This window comes from Danio rerio, chromosome 19 (genome assembly GCF_049306965.1).
Source record: "Danio rerio strain Tuebingen ecotype United States chromosome 19, GRCz12tu, whole genome shotgun sequence".
In the NCBI taxonomy this organism is placed as follows: domain Eukaryota; kingdom Metazoa; phylum Chordata; class Actinopteri; order Cypriniformes; family Danionidae; genus Danio; species Danio rerio.
This window is the reverse complement of record NC_133194.1, coordinates 14,191,625-14,214,111: the sequence shown is the minus strand read 5'-3', so window position 1 is coordinate 14,214,111 and position 22,487 is coordinate 14,191,625. Positions and strand designations below refer to the sequence as shown.

The 22,487-nt window shown below is 33.2% G+C and overlaps 1 protein-coding gene across 50 annotated transcripts in view; it reads right to left on the bottom strand.

Annotated features, from left to right (window-relative positions):
- The window catches only part of rims2b (regulating synaptic membrane exocytosis 2b), a 254,309-nt gene that overhangs the window by 113,797 nt on the left and 118,025 nt on the right, over positions 1-22,487 (bottom strand). For 28 of the 50 annotated variants that reach the window (XM_073931581.1, XM_073931575.1, XM_073931579.1 and 25 more), the window contains 4 exons: positions 19,707-19,771; positions 9,060-9,179; positions 4,470-4,569; positions 2,026-2,149 (listed from right to left, as the gene is read on the bottom strand). In XM_073931581.1, the coding sequence (XP_073787682.1) occupies positions 2,026-2,149; positions 4,470-4,569; positions 9,060-9,179; positions 19,707-19,771 (409 nt within the window). Of the gene's footprint in view, positions 1-2,025; positions 2,150-4,469; positions 4,570-9,059; positions 9,180-19,398; positions 19,611-19,706; positions 19,772-22,487 lie in introns of all 50 variants that reach the window. The other 22 variants (XM_073931550.1, XM_073931553.1, XM_073931557.1 and 19 more) reach the window with 1 other exon arrangement.

Genomic DNA, 22,487 nt, shown 5'->3' with positions numbered 1-22,487 from the left:
AATAATGAGCATTTCACAAGCAAACAGTTAACAGTTAACAGTTTTTTTAACAGAAAACTGTTAAACAGAGCATCTACTGCGTGAGAATGAGAGATAATGGATCTACTTTCACTTTCGCTCTTGGATAGGGAAACCTTTACGCACAGACATCAATTAGTCTATAAATAAATACTTTTGTTTGTTAAACGCAAATATTCGTTTCAAAACTATTTTTAAATTCAGTTCTAATTTCCAGCACATGAATAAATGAATAATAATAACAAAAAGTGCTCAAAAACCTGAGTTAAATCCTAAAACACATGCTTTGCCCCATATGGTCTAAAACCTGGCAGGTGGGCAAATCTAAGCTTGTTTTTAATAAAACAAATATAAATATGGATATAATAAATAATACTGCTAATAATAATAACAAAATTATACAAAAGCAAATTGTTATGAATGAACTGAAAAAGCCTCCCGAGATGAAGAAGACATAAAAGCAGTGATTTTTCATATTTATGTAGGCTAGAAAATAATGTTTTGTAATATTTTAATCCTTTGTATTTATATTCTATATCTATTCTTATTATATTCTATATATATCCTTAATATTACATTTTTTCATATGTAAAGATATTTGCCTATTGCTCTCTTGTGCGTATTAAGCAGTGCGTAAGCGAGGCGCAACTCTGCGCCGGAGTTTAGACCGAGTTAGTTTTGGTCTAATGAAAAATCTATTATAGTTTCTCAAAATAGCAACGCGCCAGCGGTCCGCCTCAGTACGCCTTCCTTTTTAGACCAGAACACCTATGGGCGCACAAATGAGCGTTAATGCATTTGCTATTTAAACAGCGTAGCGCAACGCCTCCAAACGACTCTTGCGCCAAGCTGAAACTACCAAAAGACTATTGCGCCGCGCCTTGCGCCACACTGCGCCGGATGTATGATAGGGCCCTCTGTCTTTCGAAGCGGCCATTTTGCCATTTAGCCTTGGTTACAACAAGTAACAGCTTGGTTACTGCATTTGACATACTGTAAGTGATGGTCAGTTGACGAGAGGAAAAGGAACAAAATGGCACAAAATAACAGACTAACCATAACAATACCCAAAGTGGGAATAGAATATGGTAAAAAAAAAAAAAAAAAAAAAAAAAAAAAAAAGATACAGTATAAAACATTACATTTGTTAAATGAAAACTAAATTTTAATGCATAAATATTGCATGAATTGCATGACAAATATATTTGTATATATATATATATATATATATATATATATATATATATATATATATATATATATATATATATATATATATAGTCCTGACAATTAGTAAAAACAAAAACTGCCCCAATTAGCCCCAAAATCAGTTTTTTAGATCAGATTAGGACATTAACAACACAAAAAAAAACAAGCACAAAACTGACATGGCACATTTTAGAGAAGATACCATCAACAGTTCGTTATAATAAAGTAATTTGACTGTATAGGGTGTAAAAAACAACCAATTATTTACTTATTTATTTAAAAATTTCCCATTATTTACGGTTGTGAATCGCATTAAAATTCTACTCTACGGTTTAAAAAAGTGACTTTTATTGGCATTTTAGTAGTTTGAAATATGCTTGAGAAACATTATATTGAGCAATAAGTCTTTATAAGTCTTATTACTTTTTTATAAAAATCACTTTATCAAACTTTTCAATGTTAAAAGTTGTTGATAGAAAAATCAAGGTCACACAATGCGATTCAAAATCATAAATAAAATATTAAGAAAACATTAAAAAACATACAAAATTATTTAAAAAACATTTAGCATTTAGCTGCACAGTATATCACTGAAATCAAGTGTTTTCCTAAAGCGTGAGCAGAGTGTGCGTGTGTGTGTGTGTGTGTGTGTATGAGAATACAAGCATTCATATGTTGAGCTCCCACAGGCTATCCTTCTTCATAAACCTCCATTGTCAAAGAAAATGTGCTCTGTGTCCGTGAACTGACACGTTGAGTACTGGTCAGAGTAATGATCCATCACCCGCTTCAACTCACCCAATGGGCCGTGAGACCACCAGCTCCACCTGGGGCTCTGGCTTGGATTCTAGAATGATATTGTAAACTTCCTTGAATGTGGCTCCTTGCAAAACTCTCCCGTTCCACTCCAGAACCTGATCACCTGAAGACAGACACGACAAAGCATGTCTAGACAAGGGAGTATGTTCTAGACTTAAATGTGCATGTTAAAGGAGAAGGGTGAAGTTAAGGAATTCTTCACATATACCTTTTTATTCTGTCATTTCCTTGCTCTCATGAACTTAGAAACTCAAATGAAGATTTAGGGTCCTACTGTATCATATTTGTTATGTGGAATATGAGAAATCTTTTTTTATATCATGCACACACAGAAATATCCACACTATAAACATATTTAAACTATACAATATTATTATTGTATAGTAGAATGCATTTCTCAAAGTCATACTACTACTACCTACTACTACTACTACTACTACTACTACTAATAATAATAATAATAATAATAATAATTAACATTTTTTTTCTGTTTAATAGAAAAATAGTATCATAGCGTTCTACAAATAATTATTTATAATTGCTAAAGGTGCAGTATTAAAATTTGACACCCAGTAGTTGAACTAGGTATTACATTCCTGGACCAAAACAAATGCAAATGCAGGTTGCCAGAGTGATGACCAACAGGCTGATTTAAGGCTGATTTAAACCGTGTTCTTAATAAAAGCAACGTCACACAATAGAAGGGATATTTTCCATATTAAAAGGGTTTTTGTTCTAACCAATCTCGAATCGATATATTAAAAGCGGCCTCTATTTTTCATCGGTGAACAACAGCATAAACTGACTGTGTTTACCTCAGATAAACCTCATGTGCTTTATTCAGTTCTAAATTCTAATAATGTTAGTTTGAATGCCATTTTACATGACATTTATAGCCATACCACTGAAAGCAGCAGCACATTGTTTACCTCAGATCTTGAAAATTGAATAAACCGGTTGAAATTGAACTTCTGTGCAAGCCAACACTTATCAGTGATTCAGCATGTAAATTTAATAATGTTAAAGAGGTTTACTCTGTAATAATTAGACTATAACCCTTACCATTTTGTGAGTGAGTGCATATTTTGTTCTTCTGAATCGCAGAAATAAATGTCTGTCTTTTTTCATCATGTAAACAGAGAATTTGCTTATCATTACAAATCTCGTCACACAGCATGTTGTTAGGACAAGAGGTTACCTGCTCACCTAATGTTTACATTCATAATATGTATATCATTTGCTAATTATAACCACATGTGGAACTCTGAATCTGCATCTCATTTCGGAGTTTGCTACTGTCCACCGGAGGTCGCATTTCAGTCACGGGCACATGCTTTGAGATCCTTTTTGAATAAATGAATGAAATTTGCAGTTTTCCGGGGTGCTGAAATATAATTGGCTAAAGTGGCATTGGAGGAGTTAAAGGGAGCAAATCAAAGACAGTGTTCCAGCATGGAACGCCCATTTTAAAAGCAAAATATCTGACTTTAGCATTGTTTTTCAGATAGACAAGAATGCTCACTTGGCATGTTCCTTAAATATCTGCAATCATATTATGGTATTTTTATGCTTTAGAAGAGCATAAAAACTTACATACAGCACCTTTAAATAAAATTAAAGAGTTAGTTCAACACAAAAGAAGATATTTTAAAGAAAGCTGAAAACCTGTAACCATTTACTACTATTGTGGCAAAAACAAGCACTATAGAAGTCAATGGTAACAGGTTCCCAAAGGTTTAAAGGGTGAATAAATTATGACTTATATTTTGTGGGCGAACTGTCTCTTTAATCATAATTTACTATGCCAAAAAACAAAATCACTTTAGAACATTTTTATTCAGGAATGAACGAGGGAATAAATAAATTACTATTAAAATAAAATAGCTGAATATTCTTTAAAAACACTAAAGAAGAAAATCAAATATTAACCATAATATTCATTTTTAATGGTAATGAAAAGAAAGAAAAGACTAAACTTTGATGCTTTATAAAGACATCCTAAAAATATAAATTCATTTAAATATAAAATACAGCGATTTAACAGAAATACATACATTGAAGTTGTTAGAGATCATTTAAGATACTTCTGTCCGTCCATTAAAAGTACATTCCATTACTATGTGGGTCACACTTTATTTTGATGGTCCGTTTGTTAAAAGTTACATTGCATCTACATGTCAACTAATTCTCATTAGGTCATAAGTAGACTGTTAGGTTGGGGTTAGGGTTAGTGTAAGCGTAAATGTCTGTTGAACGAGCAGTATCAGTAGATATTAAGCAGACAGTCTACTGATACTGACATGGACCATCAAAATAAATTGTTATCAATTTGTAATCTTCAAAAGATTCTTAAACCCAATAAAGACAATCTATGTAAGAAAGACAGAATTTAGTTTAATTGTGAAGTGTACAGATGTGTTCACCTGGTCGTAGATGACCAACAGTGTCTGCTAGACTTCCACGTTTCACCTTCGTGATGAAAGCACAAAGTCTGCCAGACTCCGTCATCTTCCCTCCCACCACCTGCAATACAGACCAACCGCAATGCAGTTTATTTAAAACATGTTCAATTATGTTTTTAAGTACAAATGGAGTCTGCAAGGCTTATTAACTTATATAACTAAGTCATGCGTAGGGCCACAAAGAATCAGCACAATGTTTTGCTATTTCTACACGTAATTTTGTAGATAATCTGCAAATTTATGTGGAATGATTTTGGGAGTATCGTAACTAAAAAACTTAATGTATGAAATAAAAAATAATACACTTTTAACTGTTATTTGGTGTTTACAATTCAAATTCCAATTAGATCCACATATACATTGGTAAACAAAGCACATCATATAATACTGCGATAATTAATATATACAATAGTCATACAATATATCTCTTATTATATCAGACTGTATTGTAAATAAATCATATGAACATTTTCATAATAGTCAATAATATTAATAAAACTGAAAATGATCAAATTTAAATTTACACACATTTACCCAAGTAAATAAAGAGACTAAATGATGAGTGCAGATTCCATGTGGGCATAGTCATGAGTCATAATTTAAAGTTATGACTGTATGACCTCAAACTATGAAATTTATTTATATTATTATTTATTTATTTATTTATTTTATTTTTCATGCAAAGGTGCCTGGCAAGTGGTGTTTTTATTACAGGAAAGTTTGAAATATATAAATGACTAGTGAACTGCTAAATTGACATTTTCTGCATTGTTTTTAACAGTCCATACTTTAGAGAGAGAGAGAGAGAGACAGAGAGAGAGAGACAGAGAGAGAGAGAGAACAGAAAACAAACACAATAAATGCTACACATTTTGTACAGGGAAAATTGCTTGCTCAAATCAAATTAGTGGCGGCTTGGACCCGGAAACAGTTTTACATACGTCACCAACACGTTACCACTTAACAAGCAGATAAACTACAATGGAAAGATATTTACCACATAAATTAAAGCATGTGCATCAAAAAAGACATATGATTTTGCTTTATTAGTCTAATAACAAAAATGGCATTAAAGGGCAACTATTTTACCCCTTCAAGATATATGATAAGCAATTTATCTGTAGATTTATCTGTCTCCAGAATGTGTCTGTAAGGTTTCAGCTTAAAACACGCACCAGATTATTTATTGTAGCTTTTTAGAATGTAAGAATTTTCTGCTCTAAACACTATGTAGCTGTTTTTGTTGCCTGTGCCTTCAATGCTGGTGCTCCCTGCCCACCGTTCCCGCATGCCTGTCAGAATCTGCCTCAATCTCTGCCTCAGCTGTGTCAGATAAACAGCACAGTGACAGACATGAAGGAAGCAGATCTCACGTAACATTTGTGAGAAAAACTACAGTAAGAACTGTCTCACCCCAATATGACTGGCTGAGAGCCTTTAGAATAACCAAAACAACATTTTAGATGCAATGCGGTCGATTAGTTAGTTTGCCCATTAATGACATTAGACAGCACCTATGATGAAAATCATCTTTTGTTTGGGCAGAACTGGGTGTACGTATAGACGGTTGCTCTTATTGCAGCAATTTTCATTTTTTCTTTTCAATTTTGCCATTAGTTCCTCCGGAAATTACAATTTTCTTCACTTTGACTCATTGGCTGGAAACGGTGCTTTATTTGCAAACGGTTCATGCAATATTTTAGTTTTGTGAATGAATCTAGTTCACATTTTTGGATGAAAATATATTTTGACTGTTTTAAATAATGACTGTTAAAGTCATGTAAAGAATGACTGTTTTAAATTATGGTTTACACCAGGGCTTTTCAATTGGCGGCCCGAACCCGGCCCCCGAGGCAATTTGTTCCGGCCATCCAAATAGTGTGGCCAACACATCAAAAATAAATTTAGTTCAGTCGAAAAATAATCACTATAGTTATGAAGTGACGTACGTCTGTTTAATACAGCATGAGCTGTAGAGGCTGCGCAGAGCATGAGACACCATAAGCGAGTGGCGCCTGCCGAAAACATTTGGATGTGTTTGTCGAAAAGGCCTTTTTCACTATGCATTGGTATCATCAATAAGGATGCAACGATTAGCCGATTTCACTATTAACTGCGCTTTAATTCGGCACAGTTAACTAATCGTAACGGTTTCTCTAAGCTGCATTTTTGTTGCACGAAGTAGAAAACATCTCACAGTTCGAGTTGTGCGTGCCTTTCAGTGCAATGTAAACAAAAGATATGTTAAACGAATAATTAATAAAATGATTATGTATGCATAAACGCAGATGACAACAACAGTTAATCTAGCTTACATTTAATTTACCTAAATAGCTTAGCTTAAGCTTACATTTACATTAGACGTGACAACTGCGAAACCATATGATTATTTTTCAAACTATATAACAGTACAACCAAAATCTATAATTGTTGCATCTCTAATTTTTCTGCAGTTCAAAAAATAACATAAGAAGGTGTCTGAATGTAGATGAAGCTTACTTCAGCAATGACCTGCTTTTGTTGTGCTCTGAAATACAACATTTAAATGTTTGTAAAAAAAAAAAAAAAAAGTCTATTGTACTAAGCACTGATATTATGTAGTTTCAAAATACAATATATTAACATTTCAATGTAGAAAAAGCCAACGAGGGTGTCTTAAGGAATAATATGGCCAGGGCTTAATATTAACACCCGCCAACCCGCTAAATGCTGGTAGATTTCAGCGGGTTAAACAGTCACTCCTACAAGCCACTTTGGCTGGTTGAAAATTATCTTTAAGTTGTCTTAAAAGTCTTAAAAGTTTTCTTAAAAGCAGGCTTCGACTATAAAGATATGCATGCAAATGTGATCTTAGAATGGAGAAACAGCACAACAAAAATAATTGCGTTCGCGCGAGCAATAGAAAGCAGGTGAATATCGAATGAGCTGATGTAATGCGTGCGACTGTTTAAAATGTGTGCGCGCTCCACTTTCCTTGCTTGAAGCAACCATGCCTGGAACGCAACTGTAATTGGTTCTCTTTCATATAGACTACACATAAAGTTATGCTAATGCACCCACAGTCTTGCTGCTTTCAAGAACTCCAAATATGTCTTTTTGTAAGCAGCACCAGTTGCTTTCGCTTTGAAATGATTATTAATTGGCCTTAACCTATGTGATCATTCTTTCATTATCACACAGTATGTTTTGTCACCTGCTTTCTTTTGCTTATGGTTATTTTTGTTTATATGGTTTAATATATATATATATATATTTTTTTTTTTTTTTTTTTTTTTTTTTTACAATAACATTGCTTTAATATGAGATTAACTCTACATTTATGTGTGGTTAACTGGTGATCTGAGAGACCAGGACAGATTACTGTGCCTGGACAGGGCACTGATTAGCCAGGACAGATTACTGTGCATATTTGTGATACGTGACAATATTTATTTTTAAAAGTCAATTATTTTTCTTAGATTTTTTTTTTAAAGAAATAATGTGTTAAATAAAATATATAGTATACAGCTATATTTAGCTTGTTTTGACACATTTAAAATTTGTGGCTAAGAAATAAATATTGTTTGGTGTGGTCAGAAATTTGGTAAATCCTCAATTTTGAGTTCTGAAAAGTCATTTGAAATAAAAACTAATAGCAGTATAACACTATAAAACATGACCAATTTGCTCACACATGACACACAAAATGTGAAATGAATGAGGAGGCATGTGGACAAAACACAAAATCTTAATCAAGTATTTTAGCAAGTCAAAAAAATATATAATTTCCTAACAACAAAATTGTGGCTAGTAAAAAATGCAGAGTGGCTAGTAACGTTGGAAAACTACTAGCCACTGCGGCTGGTGATCCAAAAAGTTAAATGTCAAGCCCTGAATCCAGCTTATATGCAGTTGTGTCATCAATCATATAGCATATCTCTCCGGCCCTTCGTTTGGGATGCTTTTCATGAACCATGATAAACTAATTGAATAGCCCTGGTTTATACACACAGCGTTGTTGGTTTGCAAACAAATTGAACAAACATAATCCTGTTGCACTACTACACTTGCTTTTAATTTTATTGTAAAAAAACAAAAAAAACAAAAAACATCGGAAACATGTTAAATGCGCATGTGAAACATTTTATGGCATACTGCAAAAAATAAAGGTGATTTAGTATTCAAAAGTGTTTTAATTTGATTATGTTTTTAAATAAATTGGTCTTACATTTCATATTTTCACAATTTCCATAGTATATGTATTAATTCTGGAATACTTTTACCATAAACCAACATATTAACCATTTAGTGGAGATTGATATTTCAGAAATTATAAGATGCGTTAAAAACAATGCATCGGAGTGTTAACTAGCGACATTAGGAGTTAAGAAAAGCAATCCAACATTTTTTTTCTTGGTGGGGCAGTTAAAAGGTTAAGAGAAAGTTGTAATAAGTAAAACAAACCTCCGTCATTGTGTATAAAGTTGATGAAAGTGTCTGCTGAAGTTCTTAGCTGATCTAGAATCTTCAGCAGGGCTTTTAGTGAGCCATTCATTGCTGGATGTCTCTTACCTTGAGGCCCAGCAATGCCCCTGTGTCTCTGGGCACTGTGCCATCTTTCATCCGCTTGTTTAGCACTACCCGCCCTATTAGGCGCTCTCCATCTTTGGATGGCTGCCATGTCACCGGGTGCTGTGGGGTCAAATTGACAATACACCTTTGGTTTTTATACAAGCATTCACACCGCATATTACAAACAAACACAAGCAAACAATTACGCAAACAGACACACACAAACAGAGGGAGGACAACTAAAGGAGAAGGGTGAACTCTTATTAGCTGTGAACACACAAACCGTCCCAAGGTGTCATTAAAAATGCTGTGGTTTTAAAATCAACATAAAACGCAATCTCAATTTTGTTTTCTTTTAATTACATCATGGTATTCGGCATTATGTGTAGAATTTGTAAGTTCTCATTTGTAAGTCATAATAAATAAATAAATAAATAAATAAATAAAAATTAATTAATTAATTAATTCAAATTTGGAATATTTTGTGCATATTGATTGAATTGACAAATTATGAGAAAGAAAAAAAAAACAAGCAACTGCATTCTGCTTTTTTTTTTAAGTTGACAACCTTTAGTTAACCATTCTTTTATTTCATATTGACTTCAAATGTGTATGTGTATATCTAGTTATGAGTAATTAAAAAAATACAATAAATACCACAACATTCCCAGTATTTAAAGGAAACATTCACAGCAATCAGAGTCATTTTGTCATCATTTGCTCACTTTAATGTCTTAGGTCATAAATGTATTACTGAAATGTTAAAATACCCTGTGGTTCTTAAATCGGTACCAAAAGCACAGGGCCCTAAAGCATTAAGATCGTGTCAGAATCCACTTTTGCTATTTTAAGGATGGAAAAATCTGCTTTGCGCCATGTCGCATGGTCTAACAGGGTTGAGCTTATTCTCTTAAAGAGTTATAGGTGTGTTTTGAGAACAAACCAATCAGAGTCTCATCTTCCATTCCCTTTTAAGAGTCAGTTGTGTCGTGCCATAGCGCATTTGCTTTTTACATGGCGGACTTTGTAAGCTGGCGCCAAGCTGAAACTAGCAAACCACATTTACATCACCCCTTGTGATGGGTGTATGATAGAGCCCTGTATTTTGATGCTGCCTATAGTGCCAATTATTTCTCACTTGAGTATTAGTTTGTCTGCTTAATATCTGCTGATACTGAAACTTTGCAAGTACGCCAACTTACACCAACCCAATCTAACAGTCTACTTAAAATCTAATGAGAATTTGTTGGCATGTAGATGCAAAGTAACTTCATTTTTTTTTTTTTTTTAAATGCATTAAAGGGACCATCCAAATAAGATTTTAAATCTATGGCAGTAGCAATACTCTGAGTTCAAATATACATAGACTTTTACATACAGTATACAAGACGTTATGGTATTTAGTGCATCAAAACATTGTCTAAAATGTAACAGCTGGTTGTATTGAATTTAAAGTCATAACATGTACAATGTTTTTATTAAATTATAAAACTAGAACAGTGATGTATATTTAGCTATTTTAATTATAGTGACTAGTGTCAACATACTAATGACATGACACATCAATATCTGGTTTGATTTTGTAGAAAACGCTGGAACAACAAAGCCGCTTTAAAACAAACCACACTTTAAACCACACTGAACTGTCCTAAACTGAATAATTTACTAGAACTTCTATTTTAAGCTGTTTTGACATAATCTACATTGTAAAAGTGCTATATAAATAAACATTAATTAAATTGAATATATTGTTTAATATATTGATAAGCACATAATCACGAACGGAAGTGATCAACTGCGAACAAAACAAAAGCTATGATGCCTTTCTGCTTCATATTACCATGATAATACATTTTGAATACTTTAGCTCATCCGTGAACATGTTTTCTGCAGAAGTCCTGTACGATGTAATGAAGTTGACAACTTCTATGACTCCTCACTCATGGGGCCCTATTATACACCTGGGGCAATAAAGACGTGTTAGGTGCAAAGTGTTGCTATTTTTAGACCAACGCAAGCCTAATTTTCCCATTTTGCACCACGTTGTTTAAATAACAAATTTATTTGCACCGCTTTTGGACTATATTTATATTTGTTTGATCAAAAACAAGTTTAGATTTGTCCACCTGTTGGCTTTTAAAGACATCTGAATCACCATATAGGGCATAAGAATAGGATGCGTGTTTGGCTATAACTCTTTTTGCCCACACTTTGTTATTATTGTTCATTTATTCGTTTGCTGGAAATTAGAAATTAATTTAGAAATAGTTTTGAAATAAATCTTTGCGCTCAACAAACAAAATTAAATATTTAAGCTGATGGATGCCTTCAGTAGAGTGTGTACAACACTGTTTCCTCATCTACAAAATTTAAGAAGTAAAGAGAAAGTAAAGAGGCAGAATGAAGAAGACTCATTCTTTATTCTCGCTGCAGATGGTCTGTTTAAGTGTTTTCTCGCTAGTGAAGCATTTAGTTTTCCATTCAGTTTTTTCCACTTACAAAGTCCAGCATGTAAATAGCAAATGTACCACGGAGCGACTCTTAAAGGGAATGGGAAATGAGACTCTGATTGGTTTAATGCACCCATAGCTCATTAAGAGAATAAGCACAACTCTGTTAGACCATGCGCCGCAACGTGTATTTTTCCGTCCTTAAAATAGCAAAAGTGGATTTGAACATGGCCTTATTGCTTTTGCGCCCTGCGCTTTAGACTCTGCGCCTAGATTGTTAAAATAGAGCCCATGGTGTCAACAAAATTACACCTTTGTTGGTTGTGAAAACATGCCCTCTAGTGGCAAAAAAAAATACTTACTGTGCCTTTGATGAGATTAACTGCTGGAAAAGCAGTTAATTGTTTGTTACACTACAAAGGCCCTGATACACTTCAAGCAAAAACTAAATATCTTTAATAAAATCTACAATCTTTTCAGTCAGTTGATATAAAATGTCCACATTAAAAAACACTGAAAAGCTGCTTTAAAGTAGAAATTGTAATGCACTTCCAGCAAAAGGGCAACATCTGACTTCGTGTTTCACATTCCTGAAAAAAATTCCTATTCCAAATTCTTATTGTCAGATGCTTACCTAGCTGCTTTTTTCTTACTGCTGTCATTTTATTAGCAGCAACTTATTTTAATGGATAAATAATGATGGGGAAAAAATTATTTTGTTTAGTATATTAGGGCCTTACCAAAAATGCACCAGTATATTTTAAGCTATTCATTAAGCACAACACTATATACTACCTTTACAAATATATGAATATATAAATATATGAATATATAAATATATATATATATAAATATAAATATAATATAACAATGGCAAAACATGTACCAAAAAGTGGTCTATACAAGTCATGTTTTATATCTCAAGTTTTCTACAGCAGCACAATAGCTTTGAGTGAAGAGTTTCCCTTTACGTGAATTCAGTATTGAAATGGAAAGAATTTTTGCTATTGATTTTTTTCACTGCTATGTTTTATATATATATATATATATATATATATATATATATATATATATATATATATATATATATATATATATATATATATATATATATATATATATATATATATATATATATGTATATATATATATATATATATATATATATATGTATATATATATATATATATATATATATATATATGTATGTATATATATATATATATATATATATATATATATATATATATGTATGTATGTATATATATACATATATATATATATATATATATATATATATATATATATATATATATATATATATGTATATATATATATATATATATACATATATATATATACATACATATATATGTATGTATATATATATATATATATATATATATACATATATATATATACATACATATATATATGTATATATATATATATACATACACATATATATATATATATATATATATATATATACATACATATATATATATATATATATATATATATATATATATATATATATATATATATATATATATATATATATATATATATATATACATATATACATATATATATATATATATATATATATATATATATATATATATACATACATATATATATATATATATATATATATATATATATATATATATATATACATACATATATATATATACATACATATATATACATACATACATATATATATATATATATATATATATATATATATATATACATACATATATATACATATATATATATATATATATATATATATATATATATACATATATATATATATATATATATATATATATATATATATATATATATACATATATATATATATATATATATATATATATATATATATATACATATATATATATACATATATATATATATATATACATATATATATATATATATATATATACATATATATATATATATATATATATATATATATATATATATATGTATATATATATATATATATATATATATATATATATACATATATACATATATATATATATATATATATATATATATATATATATATATATATATATATATATATATATATATATATATATATATATATATATATATATATATATATAAAACATAGCAGTGAAAAAAATCAATAGCAAAAATTCTTTCCATTTCAATACTGAATTCACGTAAAGGGAAACTCTTCACTCAAAGCTATTGTGCTGCTGTAGAAAACTTGAGATATAAAACATGACTTGTATAGACCACTTTTTGGTACATGTTTTGCCATTGTTGTAGTTTGGCAGCCTCAGTCCCCTTTGTGAATTCAGTAAGAGCACACTAAAGCTCCTGCAGTACATCTCCTGTTTTATTTCACAGGGAAAAGAAAAGAAGAAAGCCATACAGGTGTTTGTAACTACACGTGGGTGAGCAAATGATGACAGAACCTTGGCGTTTTGACAGCAGCATGAAAGTCATTATCTTCAAAAGAAATGTCTAGAAGGGTCGGTTTGTGCATTCATCAAGTACAGACAATAGACAGGACATGTTTTAAGGTATCAAGCACACAATTCTGTAGACAGCAACACACAGCGGTGAACTAGATCAGCACTTCTCAACTAGTGGAACACATCATTGTTCTGGTTTTAGTATATAATACAGTAAAAAGACCAACGAAGCAATGGTCTACACTGATTATAGAATGCCGTTTTTGCAAAAAAAAAAAAAATTAATTTTTGAAAGACATTTTAAAGAAGCTATATAGTAATATAGGTTTGAACACAAAAAGGCTTTGAAAATGTCTTGGGAAAACAAAAAACAAGAACCAGGACAAAAAGGAAACAAGGACAAAACAAAAAAGACCCTCCCATTGGGAATCTCCGATGTCACCATTAGTAGTGTTTTTTTTTTTTCATTTATTTGTTTCTTTATCATCACCTAATGATACTAAATTATGACTGCGTTCTGTAGATCACAGTTTGTTTTACGTGATTTTTTATTATGTATTACAGTAAGTTTAAATTTTAATGAACATTTCAATTAAGGTTGGAGTTGGCTAGAGGTACCATCTAATTAGTCTCAGACATCATAAAAATTGCTGAACGTTTGATGCCCTGGACCAAAAATTGCATTAATGCTATGTTGTAATTACCATGATTCCACATGACATTTCCTGATCTCATTAGGAAACTTAACTATTTTACATATTTATTTTATTTGTGCAAGTTCAGTATGATTTTGAAAAGGAGGCATGGCACCCATCCCTGCCCCTAATCCCAACCGTCATTGGGGGATAAGCAAATCGTACTAAACTGTACAAATCAGATCTTGCAAATTCATAAGAATTAGCCACTAAATCAAAATGTTACAAAATACTGTGAGATTGTGTTGGATATTTCATACGAGCTGTGCACGTGAGGTATGTTTAGGACATATGATTCTTCAAACTCAGAAATTATACATTTACTTTATTTGGAAAAACTAATGAAGCCCAGAGTCTACATCATGTAAAACTGTGGACATGTGGTACAAGCCATAGTTCTCAAAGAATTTTGCTTGAGAAAGTGAATACTTTTTACTAGTCAAATCTTTAATTATAGCAAGGTAAAAAAATAAAAATAAAAAAACTTAGTCCAAACTCTTGGAAGGCCGGTGTCCTGGAGAGTTTAGCTTCAATTAGGTTTGGGCGATGTTGATCAATTTGGCATCGTACGATGTATTATATGAAACATCGCGATGGATGATGGCATCGAAAATTTCATCTATGTGACCTAAAAGTATATTTGGAAGCATTTGTGCGAGTGCATTTTCACAGTTTTCACTGCAAACTTCTCATGGATTTAGGAGACATTTATGCAGAATGCAGCTTTGCACCTAAAACTGCCAAACGCAGCACTCAGGAACAGATTAAAACAGTTGTTATGTGAACTTGCTGAAGTAAAAAAGCCCGGAATGCTTGCCCCGCCTTTGTGCTCTTCTTATTGGCCCACTGCTCTAGAACCGAGTGTGAATGATTGGTTAATATCAGCTGTCAATCCTTCAGTCAATGCCTTCTGCCTTTAGATGACAGGAGCTACAAGCGCGAAAATGTGAAGTGCTGAAGATGAGAGAATGAAAATAACACTGACAGATTTACCTGAAGTTACTAATAATGCCACATCTTATTAGTGATCATGTGCTTAATGTTAATCCACCATTTACACTTCTCCAAGAGTGGATAAAAGACTTCCAGTGGCTTCAAGTCTGCTATGAAAATGACTAAAGCCATTAACTGTAAAGTCTGTGGGACAGGGGTTGCAGGTAATCCACAGAATCTACACATGTTAAGCATGAGAGGTACTGTATAATCCTTCATTTAATCCTCACGATGCTGTCAGCTGTACATGCGGCAGCTATATGTAAAATTTAACACAGCTCATGAAAAAAAAAACGTTATTGCTATTAAGATGACATGCAATTGCACAAGTTATAAATGTGGGGCGGGGCAATGTATCGCGATGCAGGCTCAGCATTGTGAAGTTTGTTGGCCATCGCGATGGACGATGGCATCGTCTATCGGCCCAACCCTAGCTCCAACCCTATCCAACACACCTGAACCAGCTAATCAAACTCTTACTAGATATACTAGAAACTTCCTGCCAGGTGTGTTGAGGCAAGTTGGAGCTAAACTCAGCAGGACACCGGCCCTCCAGGACCGTGTTTGAACACCACTGCATTATTAGGATAAAGGATGAAGCATTATCCTAAATAAAATGAATTTTGTTTTGTTGCTTTACAATGTCATTAAGTTGGCCCCTTGAGTCCACATGCCATTATTTTCTGTACCGGATTAATATCTCGTTATAGTTGGTGTAACTTTTAGTTAATATGCTTTGTAATACTTTGACGTGGGGTTGTGCAATTAATTGAAATTCAGTTTCGATTTAAATTTTGGCTTCTAACGATTATGAAAAAACACTAATCGAGAAAAACGATTAATGCATCATATACCACCCCTTTTCCAATTGTACACATTTTTTGCTCTGCAGAGCTCAGATTCACGTGAAAATGACTAAATGGATGCACCGTAATGTCACTTTTGCAGCATGGGATGTGCATCATTCATTGATGTACATTCGAACCATTCATGTTTTTAAAAGCGCGAAAGAGATCGCATGCTGTTGTGTGTGCTCTGCTCTATCTATCTAAAGTAATCTTAATGTGAGCCCTTATATGTATATGTATATATATATATATATATATATATATATATATATATATATATATATATATGTATATATATATATATATATATATATATATATATATATATATATATATGTATATGTATATATATATATATATATATATATATATATATATATATATATATACATATACATATATATATATATATATATATATATATATATATATATATATATACATATATATATATATATATATATATATATATATATATATATATATATATATATATACATATACATATACATATATATATATATATATATATATATATATATATATATATATATATATACATACATATATATATATATATATATATATATATATATATATATATATATATATATATATATATATATATATATATATATATATATTTATACACACACACACACACACACACACACCTGAAGTCAGAATAGGATGTATGCCGAAGCATGCTAATAGGACTTTTAATTTACCAGTAACCTGGGTTAATCGTTTCCTGTAACCTGTATGCCAACACAAAATCGGCGTGTTTAAGGCCTGTTATCTTTAAAAATTAGCAATCTCCACTGGCTAAGTGATATCTGATATAAAGTGGGTCTCAGATTGTAACAGAAATACTGCATTAAATTACGTTTTCCCTACCATGTTTTTACAATATGACCATTAATTTAACCCTAGTGTATGCAATGGAGCTTCCGCGCAAGCCTGCTGATTCTGACGGGCGTGTGCGAGCAAACGGCTTTTTGTCTCGTTTTACGCTTGAGCAACTAAATGAATGCCAAATTCTGTTTAACTGATTGTATTTTAACGACATTATAACATCGATGCAGTAAAAGGAACCGTATAAAATGAAAAAAAAAAAAACTCACACTAACAGGTCACCGGAAGTTTATCAGTATGGGAACGACACTAGCTCGGCATATACCCTATTATTAGCCCCCTTTGGATTCGTTTTTTTTCTTATTTAAATACACAGTATGTCTGATAATATATATATATATATATATATATATATATATATATATATATATATATATATATATATATATATATATATATATTTTTTTTTTTTTTTTTTTTTGGGAGAAAGTCTTATTTGTTTTATTTGGCTAGAATAAAAGCAGTTTTTAATTTTGAACCAATTTAAGGTCAAATTTATTAGCCCCTTTGAGCTACACAATTTTTCGATAGTCTACAGAACAAACCATCAATATGCAATAACTTGCCTAATTTCCCTAACCTGCCTAGTTAACCTAATTAACCCAGTTAAGCCTTTAAATGTCACCTTAAAGTGAATGTACTGAAAAATAGCAAGTAAAATAGTATGCACTGTCATCAGGGGCGTAGCAGTTGAGTACACGTCATTTTAAAAAAATAGGCAATGTATTTTGGTACATTTAAACAAAACAGATTTATTAAAGAGATATTTATAAAAATATACTTTAGTCACCAAACATATTCAGAAATTGAAAGATAATACGATTAAATTCAAGCTAAATACAGTACTGCAAAACAAATTACAACCAACAAAATTTCAAAAATTTATTTATTGATTTATTTATTGATTGATTCTTTTGATTTTTCCTCTTTTTTAAATTTGTATTTATTATTTTTCTATAACATTTACATTTGGATGAACTACTTTTTGGACCGTTTTTGTAAGTTATTTTGTTAGATGAGCTCAAGATTTGGCTTTGGTACTGAATAATCTAAATTATATGCACAAATATAATATTGTATAGCTTCCTAGTAAAAAAAAATGAATTTAAAAGGTAGATTTATGAGGGGTGTACTTATATATGCACAGCACTGTATTTATTGTTTACTGTTCACATCACTTCAAAGAGTCAGTTATGACAAGAACTCCAGTTCACATGCTTGTTGCTTTAGCACATTGCAAAGATGCAAATATCAATAGCAAACCATTGACAAATATCAGTATTTACTTTTGAACCAAGTAAAGAAAAACAAGTTGAGAAGTACTGATCTTGATCAATCCATTAATCAACCGAAACAGCAACAAAAAAACAAAGCTCTCACACCCTCAAGCAAGTATGGATGTAGCAAGCTACTTGTATTGACTATTGCGGAAGAGGTGGTGAACAAACAAAAACAAAAGGCGGGACAGGAAAGGACAGCATGAAGAATGAGACAGTGAAAAGGGGAAAAGAAAAACAACTGCTTAGTGCAAGATTGATTCCCACACTAGCCTACCCCTGTGTTTAAGCTGAGACTGAAGGATTGTGTGGAAAAAATCATGTCAGGAAATCCCAAAGGGGGGGAACAGTGTGAAAAGGTGACGTGACCAAGTGAGGAAAACAGGTTTGCAATCAGAATGGAGCATCTGTCCGCATCGAGAAGCATGCAGCATATGGAGCAAACAGTGCCAGGAAGTTTGTCATTCATCTTTCTGCGTGTTAGGATGCGCTTTACAACTTTGCAGCCAGAAGATAGTGGAGCAAAGCAAAAAAAAAAAAAAAGAAGAAGAAAAAAAGAAAAAGAGGGTTGTCCTCTCTTCTGAGAGACATGGTTAGAGTAGGAAACCCTCGAGGGGCAGAAACAGTGAGCATGTCGAGCAGGTCAGTCACAGGAAGCGAGAGGCAGGCGGCAGGAAGTGGTCTCAGTACCTTGTCACTATGACTATGTTCCTCGTTTAGCGTGGTGCTACTGCAAGTGTCAACCCCTGAATCTTTGACCTGCGGCTCGCACCACTCCGCGTCTTCTTCATGGGAGCCCTCCCAAAATCGCACCACTGTATTTTGCCTCTCAGACGGGGCATAACTGGTGTCCAAAAAATATGCCTGCTCATTTGTTTTTCTTTTTCCCCTTTGAATGTTGCCTAAAAGTTATGGATGATATAAAAAAGGAGGAGAAACAAAACATGCAAAGGTGAATTCAACGAGGGGAAATGGGGCGACAGGATCACAAGCCTCACCATAGACATTGAGGAGGCCTCGCTATGCCAAGACGCATGGTCCCACCAGTGACCATCCATATCTCCTGAGGACAGCACAGTGAGAGGACACACACGCACACACTTGTGTAAACAAGAATTAACTCATAGAAGCAAATACATGGCATTCGGTTACTCAAACACTTTCTTTTACAGGTCTTTAAAAGGAGTATATTGACAAACATTAAAATGCTGTCATTATTTACTGTCATTCTACAAAATAAAACTTTTTTAGTGTCTCTGAAACATTATAAAGAATGTACAAGCTTTTTTTTAAAAGGATGTTTTAGACAGAAATAGCAATGCATTATTAATGACTGTTTCCACTGAGTGGTATGGTACGGTACAGGTCGGTACACTTTTATGGCCATTTCTACTGTCGAAAGTTACCAAAAAAGCGAGCCGTACCTTATCACTTTTTGATGCTAGATGCCCAGCTGAACGCTATTGGTTAACAGAGAAGTGTCACTAGTACACAAGCCAGGAGAATGAATGCAAAGAAAGCGTCATTTTTAAATACACTGCCGAGACATTACATTGCAATACTATGTAAATATATTAACGAGCCATAGTCGGACCAAGCTCAAAAAACCTTGTCATCATCTTGCTGAACAGCCACAAAGCCAAGCAGAACAAAATCTGCTGTGTCCTGCTGTTATTTTACGAGGCTGTCTCAAAACGCGAGCGACTCACTTTCTCTAGAGAGCTCGCCGCGAATTTATATGAAATAATGAACTTCTTCAACTCATAATAATAACATGCGCATGATTATTGAAGTGCTTCTGACATCTGATCCTTTCAGAAACTGACAAACGAGAGTGAAACGCAGAAAAACAGGAGAAGCTGGAAAAAAAATGAGCAAATTATGTTTTCAGCAACATAAAACATAAACAAACTGCCATGTTTAACTATTATCATTATCTTTTGGACAATTATGAACCTGTAAGGACGGAATTACTTTTTAACAAGAGGTTACATGTGCTGGTGAAGATTAAAGACACAGATGAGAGGTTTGCACTGACTGTGGGCTATATTTTGCATGTTGTATTGAAGCCAAGTAAGGACTAAATTTATGCTGTGTGTAGTTTTACTGTAATTTGTAACATATTGGAGACTGTACGGGGCTGTATGTGTTCATCTCATCTTATTTTTCAGCTGCTTTTCCACGGCGGGTCTTAGAAAATAACCCCAGACTTCCCCAAACACTTCCTCCAGCTCCTCCGAGGGGATCCCGAGGCGTTCCCAGGCCAGGTGAAAGACATAGTCCCTCTAGCATGTTGTGGGTCTTCACTAAAGGCTGATTTATACTTCTGCGTCAAACGCCGGCGTATGCTACAGCGCTGACGCATAGCCCTTCGCCGTGGCCATCGGCGTCGCTGACGTGCACCTCTCAAAAAATGTAACTACACGTTGCAACGACGCGTAGCGTAAGCTCTGTGATTGGTCGGCTTGGTAGCGCTGACGAGTCTGGGCGGGACCGAGAGCCGCGCGAATGGCGCGAGCGATTGTTTACAAGTGTGGAGTCCCGTGAAGAAGCTCCAGATGGAAAGTTTTGTTTTGTGTTTACCTCATAGTTAAAGTTGTTGCACGTCCGCCGGTTCCTGCCTCAAAATGAGCGCGTTTTGAGCCACTTGTACATCCCGGAAGTGTTCAGGAAAAGCAAAAAAGCAGAGAAGAAACTCGACACAGAGGAACATTTACACCTCACTGCCAACTAGGGTTTCGGAAGTGTTAATGCAGACCGACAGAGACAGCGCGCAGAAGTATAAATGCACAGCCACGCGCGTTGCATGCGCCGTGGGTTACGCCGGTCACCTGACGCAGAAGTATAAATCAGGCTTAAGGCCTCCTTCCAGTGGGACATGCCTAGAACACCTCCCTAGGTAGGCGTCTAGGAGGCATCCGAAACAGATGCCCGAGCCACCTCAGCTGACTTCTCTCGATCTGGAGGAGCAGTGACTCTACTCTGAGCTCCTCTTGGGTGTCAGAGCTCCTCACTCTATCTATAAGAGTGTGCCCTGCCACCCTGTGAAGGAAACTCATTTCGGACGGTGAGAGTCCATCGGTGAGAGTAGGAACATAGATTAACTGGTAAATAGAGAGCTTTGCCTTTCAGCCTCAGCTCCTTCTTTTCTACAACGGACTGGTAAATCGATCACATTACTGCAGCCGCTGCACCAATCTGCCTGTCAATCTCAAGCTCCATCATTCCCTCTTCATGAACAAAACCTCAAGATACTTGAACTTCTCCACCTGGGGTAAGGACTTTACTCCTACCTGGAGATGGCAAACCACCTTTTTAGGGTTTATGTGCTTATACATGTTGCATTTATTTCTTTCTTTTATATAATTGCAGATGTTACAGCAGGCAATTTTGCTCTCTTATTATTGATCTCCAGTTATAATCAAATCATGTTCATAGAAAGGTTAGTAATGAACATTTCTACACAAGTATTTGTGCGTTTAAAGCATCAGTTTTGTGAGAAGTGCTTCTCATATGAAAAGTGAACGACCTATACAGCTTTGCTGTGATATTTCCTCAAGCGAGATTGATGTTTATTGAAACTTTCTGTCGTAACATTGATACCCTTTTGGGAGTGGAAACCCAAGACTGATAAATGTGACTTGTACCAATCTGTACCGTACTGTACTGTACAACTTAGTGGAAATGGGCCATTGAATAATACTTAAGCTTCTATTCAATACAAAAATGCATGTAAAGTATACATACAGTATATGCTTGGAATCATTCATATGAGTGAC